General features: G+C 34.6%; 1 protein-coding gene across 2 annotated transcripts; it reads right to left on the bottom strand.

Moving 5' to 3' along the window:
- Positions 1–250: 250 nt before the first annotated feature.
- On the bottom strand, positions 251–15,576 carry LOC144449087 (glucose dehydrogenase [FAD, quinone]-like). 2 transcript variants are annotated; one of them, XM_078139509.1, is made up of 15 exons: positions 15,361–15,576; positions 14,235–14,300; positions 9,627–9,772; positions 9,030–9,130; positions 7,147–7,196; positions 6,733–6,858; positions 5,851–5,967; positions 5,298–5,390; positions 4,755–4,802; positions 4,081–4,131; positions 3,564–3,664; positions 2,806–2,995; positions 2,188–2,240; positions 986–1,153; positions 251–658 (listed from the first exon to the last, which is right to left on the bottom strand). In XM_078139509.1, exons 1-15 carry the CDS (start codon positions 15,562–15,564, stop codon positions 529–531), a joined length of 1,644 nt encoding a protein of 547 aa, XP_077995635.1. In that variant the 5' UTR covers positions 15,565–15,576; the 3' UTR covers positions 251–528. The 2 variants fall into 2 exon arrangements, with proteins under 2 accessions (XP_077995635.1, XP_077995636.1); XM_078139510.1 differs by lacking the exons at positions 7,147–7,196; positions 9,030–9,130; positions 9,627–9,772.
- Between the last annotated feature and the right edge of the window lie 1,158 nt (positions 15,577–16,734).

The raw sequence follows: 16,734 nt of genomic DNA, 5'->3' as shown, positions 1-16,734 counted from the left end.
CCTTATCAACCAATTTGCAATGGTTGTCATACATTTTGTTTTGACTTGAAATTAAGTTTTACCTAAGGGAGGGTTATATTTTAGGGATGGGCTGTCTGTTTGTTTGTCTGTCTGTCTGTCTGTCTGTCTGTCTGTCTGTCTGTCTGTCTGTCTGTCTGTCTGTCTGTGTCATTGTTTTCTCAAAAACGGTTGACTAAATTCAAATGAGATTTGGTGCACATATTCTTTATTCAATCAACTTTTCTCGAGGTATCCATATATTTGTCTTGGAATGTTTTGTTTAAGATACATGTTACAGTGAAACTGTTATCATTGAATATCTATTTAGCTGAGAATCTACACTTATGCATGTTTTTAATACACAAAAATGCCTTAACAATTTTTTCAGTTGTCTGTTGTTAAGGGCCTAGTCAGGTCATTCAACAAATTTGATGAATAATCATGACCTTTCCATTGTTAATTTCTAAACTTGACCGAATCTCTTTGTATTTCTGAATAGAGACTTATGGTATCATTACACATTCTTGGTTATCTGTCTTTTATTATCAGATCAGCTCCCTTTTCACCTATCATGATGGTCGGTGCGTTTGTATTTCCAGACGTTAGATGCGGCATAACAGAGGCATCCACCACACGGATATTATCCAAACCTCTCACTCTGTGGTAGATAAAGACAGACGTAAAAGGTCATTAATGAAATGTTAGATAAGTGCACATCTAGGTAAACACTAGTATTACTCCAATATTATGAGTTTAGTCTTAAGTCATGTGGGCATAAGTGTCGAAAACAGGCACCGTTTTTAGTTGGGAGCATTGATCTTGTAAATAGTTCATCGTCTTAATTCTCATATACCTTGGAAATTCAAATATATATAAAATTTACATTTTTCCTCCAAGATTAAAATCTTTCACTTCAGCAAGATACACGAGAACCTCGATCGTTTACATAATACAACAAGAACAATGAAAAGAAGCGTTTTAATACCTGAGGGATGGATTCACCACTGCTGTGGGGTCATCTTTGGCACCCATCTTACAGGTTCCAACATAGTGCCAAACTGTCACTGTGAGGTGCCGGATAACATGCTCCCAATACTCATCACTATCTATCTCATGAGGGCAGTTCTTGAATTTAAAATATGCCGGTGTTATTCTGTAAGTAATAAACATTTATTTACATTTGATATTAATCTGTAACAAGTCTTTGTTAAAGGCGGAGTGTATTAAGACTTTTTGGGGTAAATTTAGTAAAGTAATCAGAGAATTAATCCAGTGGGGTTATTGCTGAACGATTACAGTCACTTCTTTTGTCCATGTCCTTAAGGTACAAGAAATGGCCAAGTAATTCTGAGTCGTGCAAGTAATCATATCTACAAATATAGCTTGAATGATTTATCAGAAATTTGCTATGAATAGTGTATATTGTGACTATTGTGAACAACTACGTTTTTTGAAAATTTGAAATTTGAAACTTGGATGTGGGGTGGCAAGATTTCAACGAGAAATGTTAGGTTATATAATGTGAAAAGCTACTCGAACGAACCGGTATATACATACACCTACTGAATTAATGTACATCAGAAGATATTATTACTTTCCAGAGACTAAAGATAACCTTTCAACCTGACATGTCAAACAGCATAGAACGCATGACCTATACCAACTAGAAAACTTACCGCCCGTTTCATGTGTATTGTTCAGTGGCTCTGTTTAATTTGATGCAATAACTCAAACACCAAGAAGAAATTTAACTGTACTTTTACACTTTAAGATTGTAATTTCTCGCTACATTGTTTTCTAAATGAAATAAGCAATTTAACATACAGCAACCAGACGCAGGCACGCGGGTGCCAATGTTTTGATGTCTACATTTAATGTCTGCATGGTGGCACAGTAGTTCCCTTCATTTCTTAAAACAAAATGACGCAAGAAACTGTATTCATTCAATCTTGCTATCTAGAGTGTAGTATGTAAAGTTTTCTTTATTGGTTTATAAGTAGTTTTATTGAACAGACCTAGTGAACACTGACATGAAACAGGTAATATACCTTTTCAAATTCAATATTAAGCAGCTAATCTCGTGTTGGCAAAGAGTTGTGATGTCAGCATCACTTCATATTGCCAGTTGTATCATAATGCAATGCAAATAGATCAGGACTACCTATAGAAAGATAACATGTCACTTACTGATACTTCTTGAAAGTTTCTGTGTTTGTCAATTGTTGTACAAATCTCATTCCCTGCAATAAAAGAGAAGAGATTAATTAGTTACGTTAAAACAAAAACGCTATCAGTATAGAGATTGCTGTCTTGATATCAGAAATATCCAATAGAATTAAATGTAATAATCAACAAAAGGTACATCTATAGCTGTAAAGAAACTTAATGCCTAAATTTCATTCGTAAAAGACTAGCACATATGTACAATATATCTATTTTATATAGTCTTTCTTCCTTTATGTAAGCATTCAAAGTGGTCGGAACTGTACAAACTTTGCCCCAGCTTCAAGTGACTTACAGGTCATAACGCATAAGCATTTCAAAGCTATTTAGAATTGAGCTTTCGGTCTGTCTTGATCAACTATACTCATTAGAATGACAAATTCCACAGTTAGAGCTGACCATTATGCTCAATGTTAAAAACTTTGAACTACCAAGCTGATGAATATTTTTGATCAGCTTCAAGTGTTCTGGTAATTTACTAATCCACACAATGGAATCAGCTTGAACTTATTATCCAGACTCTCAAATTAAACAAAACGCGAATATTCTTGATAGGAATATGAAAACATGCACACAACATACCCTTGTCATTGCTTGTATATCATCTGTGTCTTCAAGGTAACGGGGATCAATTAGTGGTGACTCTAAAGGATTTCGACTTTTCAACCGAAGATTCCCGACACTCTTTGGATGTAACAAGGTCGGGAAAAAACAAACACCTTCCTTTATTTCCGCTTCTTCTTCGATTTCATATAGCATAGCACTGTCGAATCTACAAATGAGAAACAAAAATGCTAAAAGTCTTTTCCCAGTATTTGGGCAAGGACAAATGTTGAACTACACACTTAAGTTCGCCAGGATTTTTTACATTACTGTTTGCCACATGAATAAAATCCATGACAATGTTTGGTCGGTGATGGAGCCCTTCTGTATTGCTTCTATCTTCAAGTAGGTTCCCAAACTACATAAATATTACATTACCTATTAATACATACATACATACATACATACATACATACATACATACATACATACATACATACATACATGCATGCACGCACACACACACACACACGTACGTAGTACATACATACATACATACATACATACATACATACATACATACATACAACTTATATTCGTTCATGTGAGTTCTACTTTGTATTTTGGTGTATAAGAAGTTATTTATTAGTAGAAGACTTTTCGATAGAGAAGTGGAATGTTTGCTTTATAACGTATAATTATGTAAAGTATATTCACTGCGGATGCGTTCTATATGATATTAGCAAACCAGGTCTGGCATGCTACATTGGAAAGTAGGTATTTGATATGTTACTTACTCATCGCGATATCCTCGCAGACTTTTCTCTTCCTTGCTTGTTCCGCCATGATAAAATGACGATGTATAATGAAGTTGAATATCTGGCCAAGGAAGGTCTTCCTGTCAATGTACAGCATGTATAATTATTGAAGGAGCAGAGGTGATGTTAGCTTTACTTTGAATGCATTTCGCATACCTTAGTGACCAATGAAATTCATTTTAAACAATCCCACAATGCTCGACTTCTCTATAATAGAGGTATACAAATTGCCAAATTTAGCTTTATTATAGCGGCCCCTGTACACTGGTGAGGCATCATGGGAAATATCAATTCAGCGCTTCGCATCTCTTGATCATTGTTTATGCAAGGAATGGCAAATATGATTTGGCTCAATTTAAAGAATGTATAATTTACCACGAAAAAATATTACTATTCATGAAAATAAACTTAAGTGACTTTGAAATAAGTCAATTTGCCATTGCATTATACAGATTGCCAATTATATTGTAACATTGTTTTATTTTTTTCCTATTACCTTGGTCTTGATAAAAGCGTGTATGTCAGGTGCGATCTTGTAGTAATGATCCTACAAAAAAGGGATATGAATGAGTTGAAATTACAATAATGTCTACGGTTTTTCCCTCAGCTACTGTAACACTGCACACGCTGCAATTTGGTAAACTATTTGGATAGTCGCATACTTCAGATTTCAAATGCTAGTAAAGTTCTAATGAAGTTAACTGCTGAGTATTAGAAACGGAACCAATACAAAGATGATGATTTGTAAGCTGAGAGCTTTCGCATATGTCAATAACAGCGTGCAAAATGTCATATAAGTGAATAACTGGTATAGTGTTACCATGTTTAGTATGTGTTGCTGATAATGTGAACCATAAATAATTTATAACTTACATCATTATTTCTAGGAGTGTTTTTTAATAACCTTGATTTTAGGAGCCTTATCATTTCAGTCTACAGCCCGTTTCATGTTAGTGTTCACTGGCTGTTTGATACAACCACACCCAATCAATCAAACTAATAAGAAACTGCACATTAAACTCTCTACGACAGCAAAATCGCAATTTCTTGTTAGATTGTGAACACTAACACGAAACGGGCTTGCACAGATTGTTCCACATACTAATGTAATCATTCTCTGTTTTAACAGATATGCTAGATCGTTGGACAACAAAATATAAAGATATGTACCTTTGGAGCACCGCTGCTGCTGCATCGTGTCATTGCAATGATGTGATCCTGAAAAGATTCAAACAAACCTACGTAAAGTTCATTGAAGAAATTGCACTTACTTAGGTTTGTTTTCTCACATTAGTACCCAGACTCACCACTTTACTTGGGGTGCTCTCATTCCGATTGCCCCAGCACGGCCACTACCTCTGGGGGATCGAAAGACAATTTTGAGACAGTAAAACGTCTTAGATGCACTAAATTGTCTTCCTTTATTTAATCAATTACCTTTTAAACTTTGTATCATATAAACTATCACCACAAAACAGAACTAACAGTAGTTACATGAGGTGATATTATGCATCGTATCATACAAACTCTAGTGATCTCTGCCCACACAAAGAAATTGAGTACAACAAAACAGTTGTATTGGTTTACTTTGAAAACCAACAGTGATGAGCGAATGAGTATTAGAATTTCACCCCCTGTATACCAATACCGACCTGAATTCAACCTTACCCATATCTTTTTAAAGATATGATATTGTAAACCTAATACATTTACCTGCAGATTGTCTCCGACAGGTAGATCCAATAGTACAGGAATACCTAATTCTTTAAGGTGGTCTTTTGGTCCTACACCCGATAGCATCAAGAGCTACAACGGAGGAATAAGAATACAGCTTTTTGAGAGAGTGACAGAGTGAGTGAGTGAGTGAGTGAGTGAGTGAGTGAGTGAGTGAGTGAGTGGGTGGGTGGGTGGGTGGGTGGGTGGATGGGTGAGAGTGAGTGAGTGAGTGAGTGAGTGAGTGAGTGAGTGATGAATGAATTAAATCTCATTTACAGATTATTTTAGTTTTTACACATGCCAATGCGTCTTTTAAGGTTAATCCATATACTGAGCAGGTTATTATAGAGTAGTACATGATTGGTGCATTTTTGAAGGCTAGAAGTAGTCCTTAGATGTCTTATTTATTCCTAATATAATTTATTTCATGATGACTTACAAATATGAATATTCTTTTCCAACACGACATATTCTAGACAGCATGGAAATATGTGGAGATCAAAGTATTAATGACACATTCACATTTTGATGGATTAGATTATTTCCTTACCTGTGGTGATGCAATGCTGCCCGCAGATAATATAACCTCTTTCTTTACATTGACCTCGCCTTCGACACTGTCTTTTATAAATTTCACTGCTTTGGCTAATTTTCCATCAAATATGATCTTCAAAAAAAAAACATGTATCCCAATTTAAAAGAATCATAAATCGGTAATTGTTTCAAATCAATATAGATTTGTCTTCCCCACGGAGTTCAGGAAGTATGATGACAATTGCGGTGCTATTAGTGCATACCGGGTTAGTGATTTTAAAGTGTTTTGAGCAGAGAAAGAACTACATAAAGAACTAATATTATTAATACTATAAAGAGACTGGACAGGTATAATCTTTAAAATGCTGTTACTATCATCAGATCCTCTTGCGGTGTACTTAATATTTCTGTGCTTTCACCGATTGACAGTATTAAGTTTGCAATACTTGTAAGTGTTGACTTGTATTCTACTTTTGTGTTAGGTTCTTAGAACTTATGTACATTGGCACTGATACAGACACAGGAAGCTAACAATTAACATTCAATGCTTTAAAAAGAATGGCATTTCTTTTTTTAGACTTTCACAGAACTGCCCTATATAAAGAGGATTATGGGTAATCTATGCAAATGCGAGACACTCAGGATTATTCAAATATGCAACATTTGCGTGTGTGAACAACCCAGCTGGGTAATGTTTATATTTTGGTGATTACTTGCCAGTGAGTCACCACAAGTTCTCCATCCCCAAAACATAGTCAGTCATATGCAAAATAGGGTGCCAGGCACAGGCAGTCATGCTGTCAATACGGACATGTGAACGTTTTAGCGTCATCACACTAAATTTATTTATGCATACATTTTTTAGTGTCTGAGCATACACAAACCTCTATACACTTACCTTAGTTGCTAATGTGTCAGTCCAGATAGACAAATTTTGTCGTTTCCTTGCCGGATTAAGATATGCAGTTGCTGTGCTTTCTCGTCTGCCATTGTTTATGGTTGCTTGTGGATGGGTAAAGCCAACCTATGGAGGTTCATTTTTAAAATATTGTTATCTCACAAGTATGCTGTCAACAATCATTATTTACTGGTTCTTTTGTTGTACGTAATGTACTAAATAGCAATATCAATAATTTTGGAATATGTGTATTTATCAATAATTTTGGAATGTATGTATTTAGGATTTCATTTAAGTCATCATATCAAAGGAAAAATCATTAATGAAGGCAAACTATCACTTCACAAGAAAGTTGATAAACAGTTTGTTCATCAGGAAGATACATTTTATTTAAAGTCATTTTTCTAAACTTACGGAATCAATGCAGTTATTGGTTTCTATTAGATCATATCCAAGTTCTTTACCTTGTTAGGAATACAAATAAAATATATTATTCTATAGAAACGAATATTTGATAGCCTGTGCACTGCTGACTGACAGTTTTTTTCTTATTAATGTTCACTGGCTCTGTTTGATACAACAACACTGAAACCAATAAGAAACTACACATATTACACTTTGATGTGATACCAACTTGGTATCTGCATTTAATTGCAGTGAATTTAAATGGTTTATTTCATTTAGACACCAGATTTAAACTGAGCGCCTCCCGTAAGGGAATCACTAATTATGCAAATAACTCATTAAACTAAAAAAACTATGGTAACAGGCTTTGTTTTTTGGACAAGCGTGCTTTCTTAGGTTAATGTATGTAAGAGTGTATGATACTACTTAATGCAATCTTAAGATATAGCCTAATTACTGAAAATCATTAATTATGCAAATTATTCATTAACACTGTAAGGTACACCAACAAACTTTACAGGACATACACAATTTGTTATGGTTAACGTGTGTACTGAATTATATTGGAATTGAAGTATGTATTCTTAAGATATAGCCTAATTACCGAAAATCATTAATTATGCAAATGATTCATTAACACTGTATGGTGCATCAACAAACTTGATAGGACATATGTGTTTTCTTATGGTTAATGTATGTACTAAATTATGTTGAATTTGAAGTATGTATTCTTAAGATATAGCCTAATTAAAAAAAAAAATTATTTATGCAAATTATTCATTAACGCTCTAAGATACATCAACGAATTTTATAGGACAAATGTATGTTGTTATGTTTAACGAATATACTAAATTATATTGAAATTGAAGTATGCAGTCTTAAGATATTGCGTAATTAGTTGATTTCATTAATATGCAAATTTCTCTAATTAAACATTAACAGATCTGGCTCAAAACCTAATCAGGTCTAGCTATTACCCTAAAGATTATATATCCCAAATTTCATTACAATTGAGCAAGCCGATTGACAGACAGACAGACAGACAGACAGACAGACAGACAGACAGACAGACAGACAGACAGACAGACAGACAGACAGACAGACATTCCCCTTTTAATACCTCCCGTCCCCTTACAGGAGGTAAAAATGTAGCAAGAAAGTGCAATCTTGATATGCAGTTTATTATTGGTTGTTCAGTGGTTGTATCAAACATATCCAGTGAACTCTAAAATTAAATAGTCTGTATGTTTTAAGAGTAGATCAGATTATCCATTCAACAGTTTCTAACATCAGTTGGCATCATAAAAAGACGGTATATAGTAGACACGTATCTCACGGTATTTCCTTGATTTCAGCAAAAATAGAATACATTCTTGTCTCTTGTCCTTATAAAGTATAAATGTAATGTTTTCACAGCTATCACAATAGACAGTGTTATGTTATGTTATAGTTTATTAAAGTGTCCTATGTGAACTTATTTAAATTATACAATACTTAAACAGAATTTATAAACAAAAGAGCCACATCCAGCCCTCTGGCTTATAGGACACAAAAGAAAATTTCAAAATAAATAATTAAATATCACATACGTTTGAAATTATAAATAAAGGTTTTTCTACGATTAAATGCTTCATGTAGAAAGTTTGCGGTAGCGGTATCAATGGGAAATGTTAACATTAAATGGCATAGTTTATCGTAAATGTCCATATGACTAAAGTTTGGCATTGAAGTTATTATTATCACAATAGTAATGTACAGTAGTCAAGTAACGATTCACAGTTATCACAATAGTAATGCATACGTAGTAACACAGCTATCACATTTGTTGTCTGAGTCAACCAGGAAAACAATATAAAATATGTTAACAGACAAAACGAGATGAAATTTGATACCTGCTGCTACAAACACTTCTGAGAATTTCAACCGCGGTAGCATATCTGACAATGTCATTGGTCCTTTTTCATCACCGTGTTTACTTTCCACGTGTTCTTTGCTACAAAGTGTGTAAAGTGAGGGTTAATATTGATACAGCAGTGATGATGGAAAATTAATGTAAACCACAACAAAAGAAGAATGTTAGGATTGTTAATTATCTTTAAATTGAGTCACTCAATATTTTAGGATTTTCTTGATATGAAACAATGACATGGGCTGAAGTTAAAACAATAATAGCATCTGTTTTGTATGTACTCACACACACACACATACACACACACACACACATATACATACATACATACATACATACATACATACATATATACATACATACATACATACATACACACATACACACATACACACATACACATACATACATACATACATACATACATACATACATACATACATACATACATACATACTTATATACATACATACATACATACTTACATACATACATACATACATACATACATACATACATACATACATACTTACATACATACATCATTATTATTATTATTATTATATATCAAGAAACTCACTTGGTATTATTTTCAGCTTTCAAGAAATAAGGTAATACTTCTGCAAAGCTCCATCCATCCGCACCTAAACTAGCCCATGAATCATAGTCTTCCTTACATCCTCTAACATACTGCAAAGCGTTGATACTACTTGAACCTCCTAGTACCTGTCAAATGTTTGTTAAGCAAGAACATCAAGCAGGCCTCATGGATATTTGTATTTTATCAACATAAAAACTCAAATATCACTAAACTATAGTCTTGAGTCATGCCAACTGACCGATGATGGGTAGATGGCGTCTCACTGAGTTGAACAGGGGTGTCCACAAAAATACGTAGTACACGATATTGAAATTTGTGCACTGTTTATCAGGTTTTTTCTGATCTAGTTACAATGTATCCTAAGGGAGGGGAAGGGGATTGGGGAGGGTCATGTTTTAGAACCTGTCGAAGGGGGAAGGTCATATATTTTAAAAACCTGTCCACGTTGACTCATTTTATGACCTACCTGGATTGTACTTGTTACCAAAGAGTGAGAAGATAAAATTCTTGTAAAATGCACTCTGCACTATTTCAAACAAAGTCTACAATTCTGAGAGAAACAACATACACCCCTTCAAACTAAGGCTCATATTTAGCTAAGCTGCATGTAGTTACAATTTACGGCATCTTGTGTAGCTTGGCTGTTTGGGAATACGTCATGTGAGCCATATACCCGATTTCCATGCAAAGATTCAAGGGCCTGTATCACATACATGCTGAAACCAGTCACTGGCTTCAATATCTTGTCTCATGAGAATGTCCATTGAGCAGAAAATAGTGCAGAATATTTTATTTTCACTGGCATTACCGTTGAAAATGGTAATGAACGGTAAAAACATATTTTAGAATTTCACAGGTAATTTATGTTGTACTCTGTCTTACTTAGTTGCATGAAAAGTGAAGGAAAAAATAGTTTTCACTTGAAATGAAGTTTCAGATAAATAGTGTTTTCCAAACATGGCTAATTTGATGTAAATATTCTACACTACAGTCAATTCCAGCAAGAAAAGTCAAATACAATGAAGTTTCATAGTTTACTAGACAGTTTTTTTTACTACAGAACATATGATTAAACAACCAGTAGAGGAACAACAATAAAGTACTGGTTATGTGATACTTTAAAACACAGGGTAACATTTTAAAAAAAAATAGCGCAAATATTGCATTGTCGCACAACTTCATGTTCAGGGCAATCATAGATATATAATTGTATGAAGATTTAAAGTTGTAACCAAAACAAAATTGTCATACCTAGTTTTCAATAATCCAGCCATCCTATGTTGGAAGTGAACTTAATCAAGACAAGTATAGCAACATCCTAATCAAACTTTAAAGTGATGTGTCTACAAGGTTTTGTACTTCTTTATTTTTTAAACAGCTGTCTTACAACATATTACATAATCAAGTCATAAACCAAACTGGCCATGATACACACATTACCACCAGAGGAAATAGTAAAGTAAACATTATAGCTAATTAACAATATACTGTTCTCACTGTGTCAGCTAATGAGGATAAATCTACACATTCTCAACAAAGTTAAGCTCCAATCTACTGGGTAATTTCAGAGTTGAAGATTGTTTAGGAAAAGCAATGATATATAGAATAGCACTTCTAGAAACATCTCACCAAGATTCATACTCATTCACGTAGTACTTTTTGAGATATAAGTTTTTGACCAAAATTCAGATTTTTACACCTACATTCCATGTCACTGATGAGATTATTATGTGTTTTAATTTTTTTTCATCTATACACGCCTAGATGCATCCCCATCAAATTTCAGTCCAATCTGCTCAGTAGTTTTGGAATTAAAGACTTTTGACAAAAAATGTACATTTTAGCCCCAATTTGCATATTACTGATGGGCTCATCATGTTATGAACAATTCTTAATCTAAACACCTCTAAGAATGCTCCTACCAAATTTCAGACCGATTTGCCCTTTAGTTTTTGAGTTAAAGTTTTTTAACCAAAAATAACATTTTTTGACCCAAATCACACACCAGTGGTAAGATCATTTTGATTTGAACAATTTCCCAACTAGACACCAGAGGTAATATACCCACCAAATATCATGGCAATCAGTCAAGCAGTTTTTGACTTTAAGTTATTTACACACACACACACACACACACACACACACACACACACACACACACACACACACACACACACACACACACACACACACAGACACTTAGCAATGCCTATAGCACTACTGAACCTTATCAGCTCAGTTGTGCTAAAAAATACCGCCAATAGCACAACTGTACAGTTTTTAAAAATGTTTATCCATATGCTAGTCCATGCTAACAATAGGTGTTCATTTGCTGAATGACTATCCAGTTGCCTATCCAACCATGTTGCTATCTTTGCGATATGCGCAATCATTTGGCTGTTGCTATATATTATTTATTATATAATTATAAACAAAGAATAATGTACCAGTAAGTTTGGTGATATTTGTGCATAGCAGAAATATGTGTTATACATGTATAATCAAATTTATTTAAAGGGACAGTATCTGTAACTTGATTACCTTTTTTCAATACTTTTGTTGTGTGTGTCAAGTGCAGTTTCTTGTTCTACTCCTTAAAACATGTTGAATTACCCTGTATTTGGCTTGTTATCACGACTGTATATGTGTAAAGTGCACTGTTATTGTTGATAATTTTAGTCCAGACTAAAATTCACTTGTCAAAAATAAAAATGCAGTTGGTACATATACAGGTTGTGTTTACAAGTGTTTGCCAAACACAGGAGTGTTTCAATGTGCGTTATGGAGTAGAACAAGAAACTAGAAACTGTAGTTGATACACAGAATAAAACATACTGAAAAATACCGCCAATGGCATTGTAGCACAACTGTACAGTTTTTAAAAATGTTTATCCATATCCTAGCCCATGCTAACAATAGGTGTTCATTTGCTGAATGACTATCCAGTTGCCTATCCAACCATGTTGCTATCTTTGCGATATACGCGACCATTTGGCTGTTGCTATGGGCGTGGTCATGATGTTAGATATATTTGCATACAGTTTTTAATGTTTTTGTTCACTTCTTGTGTATGAATTCCTGATATTATCTTTCCAATATATGTGATCATTTGGTTGATGCTATGGGCGTGGTCTCTTTGGCTAGGAACATTTGCATACATTTTTTGAATGTTTATTCAATTGTCTATTAATCCCCGTTGTTATCTTCACAATATACGTGATTATTCGGCTGTTGGTATGGGCGTGGTCTTGTTGCTAGGCAAATTTACATACATTTTTTGGAATGTTTATTCAATTGTCTATTAATCCCTGTTATCTTTGTGAAATATACGACCGTTTGGTTGTTGCTATGGGTGTGGTCATGGTTGCTAGGAATATTTGCATACATTTTTGAATGTTTACTCACTTGCCCACCAGATGATGTTATTTGACCAATATAAACTGCCATTTGGTTGTTGCTAAGGGCGTGGTCATGGTTGCTAGGACATTTGTGTCAAAATAATTTGAAGACAATCTTCAGAATAACACTTCTAGAAACATCTCACCAAGTTTCAGTCTCATTGACCAAGTACTTTTTGAAATTTACATATTTACACCTAATTTACATATAACTGATGGGATCATTATAGCTTAATATTTCTTAATTTATACTCCCACAGATGCATCCCTGAACAATTTCAGCCAAATCTGCTGAGTAGTTTTGTAATTATAGGTTTTTGACCATTTTAGCCCTAATTTACATATTACTAAGGGAATCGTCATGTCATGAACAAATCTTAATTTACTCACTCCTAAGAATCTTCCCACCAAATTCCATGTCAATCTGCCCAGTACTTTTGGAGTTTAAGTTTCTTGACCAAAAATCACATTTTTGACCCAAAACCCACATCTCTGATGCAATCATTTTCCTTTGAACAATTTCCCAACTAGACACCAGAAGTAACATGACCACCAAATATCAAAATAATCGGTCCTGCAGTTTTTGACTTTAACTTGTTTACACACACACACACACACACACACACACACACACACACACACACACACAGACGGACAGACAGACAGACACTTTGCCATGCCTATAGCACTACTGAACATTATCAGTTCAGTTGTGCTAAAAAAATCATAAAAAGTTACAGCTACTGTCCCTTTAATCTGTCCACATAACAGCCATCCATCTGTCATTGAATTTGTCATTTTGAGACGGGGGGATCAGATTTTATAATACAACCCCCCACCCCAGCCCACACCCCCCCCCTCGTAATTACTGAAGGCTCCCAAAACAGGATCAGAACACTGTTAACAACATTTATTTCATCTGTCGAAATAGAAATTTGTGCTATAAACATAAACATGAAGGTGTGTAATATGTACAAATTTCAATTGAAACGTTTTGAAAAAGAAGAAAATTACTACTGATATGCACAGGTGACATTGTAGAGTAAACCATTATGTAGAGTTGAGTAGTGTAGAGTAGTACTATTATGGGATGTATAATATGGCTTTCTATCATAGTAAAGGTGCAATGATTTTCCATGGAAGCTGACGGGACATGTAAGTTGTGATTTATTGTAATGTATGTACTTACCTTTCCTTTGTTCCAATAGCAACAGTTATCCTCTCTCCCAAGACAAGCCTGCTTCTGAGAAACTGTCTGTAGCAAAGCAGTAAATACATTTAAAAAATAAAATTCAACTTAGTTTCAGCTGTGTATGAAAATATCATTATGATTTCTACTGCTCGTACAAATTGTAAATGGTTCCATCTCACATCAGCCTGATATGAAATGATAATGAAATTTCTTCACTCTCAGATTTGTAGTGTTTGGTCTCAACCTTTTTACACTTTAAGATAAACAAGATCAATTTCTTGGTACATTTTAAACAAAATAAACCATTAAACATATTTCATCTAGACACAGGCACTAGGCTGTCAATGATTTGATGTCACGGTATTTGATGTCTCCATGGTGGCATATTAATTCATTTCATTTTGACAAAATATTGCAAGAAACTGTATTCATTCAATTCAATCTTAAATGTAACAGTTGTATCAAACAGAGCAAGTGAACACTAACATGAAACGAGCTGTACATTGTTTACTGTTAACATATTACCCACTTTTTCACGTGGTGGTACATTCGACAGGGTTACATCTTGTTCTCAACGCTGTTTACTCGGTCTTTGACCCCCACTTTATATTTGAACTTTAATATATATCCTCGAGAACACTCAAAATATGTGAACGTCAATTGCAAGTTGTTTGTCATTTGTTCCCCTGGGCGTGTCTCCCCACCCCCTTTCCAGTATAATGTTCTTACATGGTAAGTTTACTGTGTTGCCCAAGTAATACTTTTATTAGTGTTACCAATTCATATAACTGTAAGCAAGGACACTCCTCCCATCCATTCAATTCTGTATAAGTTTTAACTAAGATATTAAACTAAAGAATGGTACACTATGTAGACGTACAATACAAGGTCACGGTAAACAAAAATATCAATAGGCCTATAGACTATTGTAATCATGAATGCAAGAATAAATGAGTGAGTGAGTGAGTGAGTGAGTGAGTCAGTCAGTCAGTCAGTCAGTCAGTCAGTCAGTCAGTCAGTCAGTTTAACACCAGTGATACTAAATGTAACAGTCTTATGTACTGTTCAGACGAAACACTTAGTACCGAGAAAATATATCTATAGCTGGGGCACGATCGCTGACCTTGTATTTCCAGTCGACCTCACTCCCTAGTAAAGCATCGTATTTGACGGGAACTTCATGGATCTCAGATTTTGTGTCCTCGGGACCTGCTTCTATCAGCAACACACTTGTGTTCTCATCTTGTGAAAGGCGGTTAGCCAGGACACAGCCTGCGCTTCCAGCTCCTATTATGATGTAGTCGTACGACTGTCTGTCGTTTGCCATTTTGGTACAGCTGGTTGATTGAAAGCATGGACGGTATGACATGAACTTTAACACACAATATGTTAATGTAACGACGACATATCCTATGCATGGTGTCACGTGCAGTATTGGGTGACCCTAAAACGAATGACTGCCTTTACAAAATATCATCTAAACAGTGGAATGACACCCTTTTCTACATTCAGTTAGTTGAATGACGCCCTCTACACTGTTAAACAGTGGAATGATACCCTTTTCTACATTCAGTTAGTTGAATGACACCCTCTACACTGTTAAACAGTGAAATGACACCCTTTTCTACATTCAGTTAGTTGAATGACGCCCTCTACACTGTTAAACTAGTGAAATGACAGCCACCACTCTATAGCATAAGTAGAATAACAGCAATATCAATGCGTTGCACTTATTCTCAGTTAACATGTACAAATAGAGGTGCTAATTTGGACCAGTCGGTGATGTCGGCAAACCAGTATTCTGTTATAAGTAGACTATAGGGGAGATGGGACTGCTTTATGGTGACAAATTTCAGCACATGAATGGAACCCATTCTTGTGATTTTATAGTTTAACTATTAGTTTGCAATTTAGCCAATGTAATTTACGTTACCATGGTTATATTTCAGAACAGTTTTACCAATGAAATATAGATCAATTGGTTCCCAACGCAATTATTTTATTTTGAACTTACAAACTCATTCACACATTCAAACAAGAAACCGATACGTATTATTCGGTCATTTCAGAAAAAAAATGGGGAAGATTACCAATGCTCAATCCTTTCAAATAAAAAGTTCTCAAACACCATACTTGCAACTGACATGATGTCCTATGAAATATACATCTATGATGACAGCTATACTTCGTATATTGTAAGCGTTTATGAAGGAGATTTTGACTTAATAATAGGTATTTGTAGTAATTTGATATGGAATGAAATATTTGACCATCTCAGTTTGTAACGTAGATTACACTGGCTCACCAACTTGGTAACGTAAATTAAAAGTTACAAGATAATATTGTTTTCTCATTTATTTTATGATATCTTTAGTTTTCTTTATGGTGCAATGTAATTGTCAGTCTGATACGTACCGACGTAATACTTGTTGAACATCATCATCGAAACCTTATTTGGCAATATATCCTGGTTTCTATCAATACCCAAGTCATGTTG

This window comes from Glandiceps talaboti, chromosome 18 (assembly GCF_964340395.1).
Source record: "Glandiceps talaboti chromosome 18, keGlaTala1.1, whole genome shotgun sequence".
Lineage (NCBI taxonomy): Eukaryota > Metazoa > Hemichordata > Enteropneusta > Spengelidae > Glandiceps > Glandiceps talaboti.
The sequence above is the reverse complement of the archived record's forward strand: the minus strand, read 5'-3'. Positions and strand labels throughout refer to the sequence as shown.

Excerpts from the sequence above, each read along its gene's own strand:
- LOC144449087 (XM_078139509.1), bottom strand. The coding sequence starts at position 15,564 with ATGGCAAACGACAGACAGTCGTACGACTACATCATAATAGGAGCTGGA. Across the intron at positions 5,391-5,850 it reads GCAGCATTGCATCACCACAG|CTCTTGATGCTATCGGGTGT; the intron begins GTAAGGAAATAA and ends CCTCCGTTGTAG. Across the intron at positions 659-985 it reads GTGGTGAATCCATCCCTCAG|AGTGAGAGGTTTGGATAATA; the intron begins GTATTAAAACGC and ends TATCTACCACAG.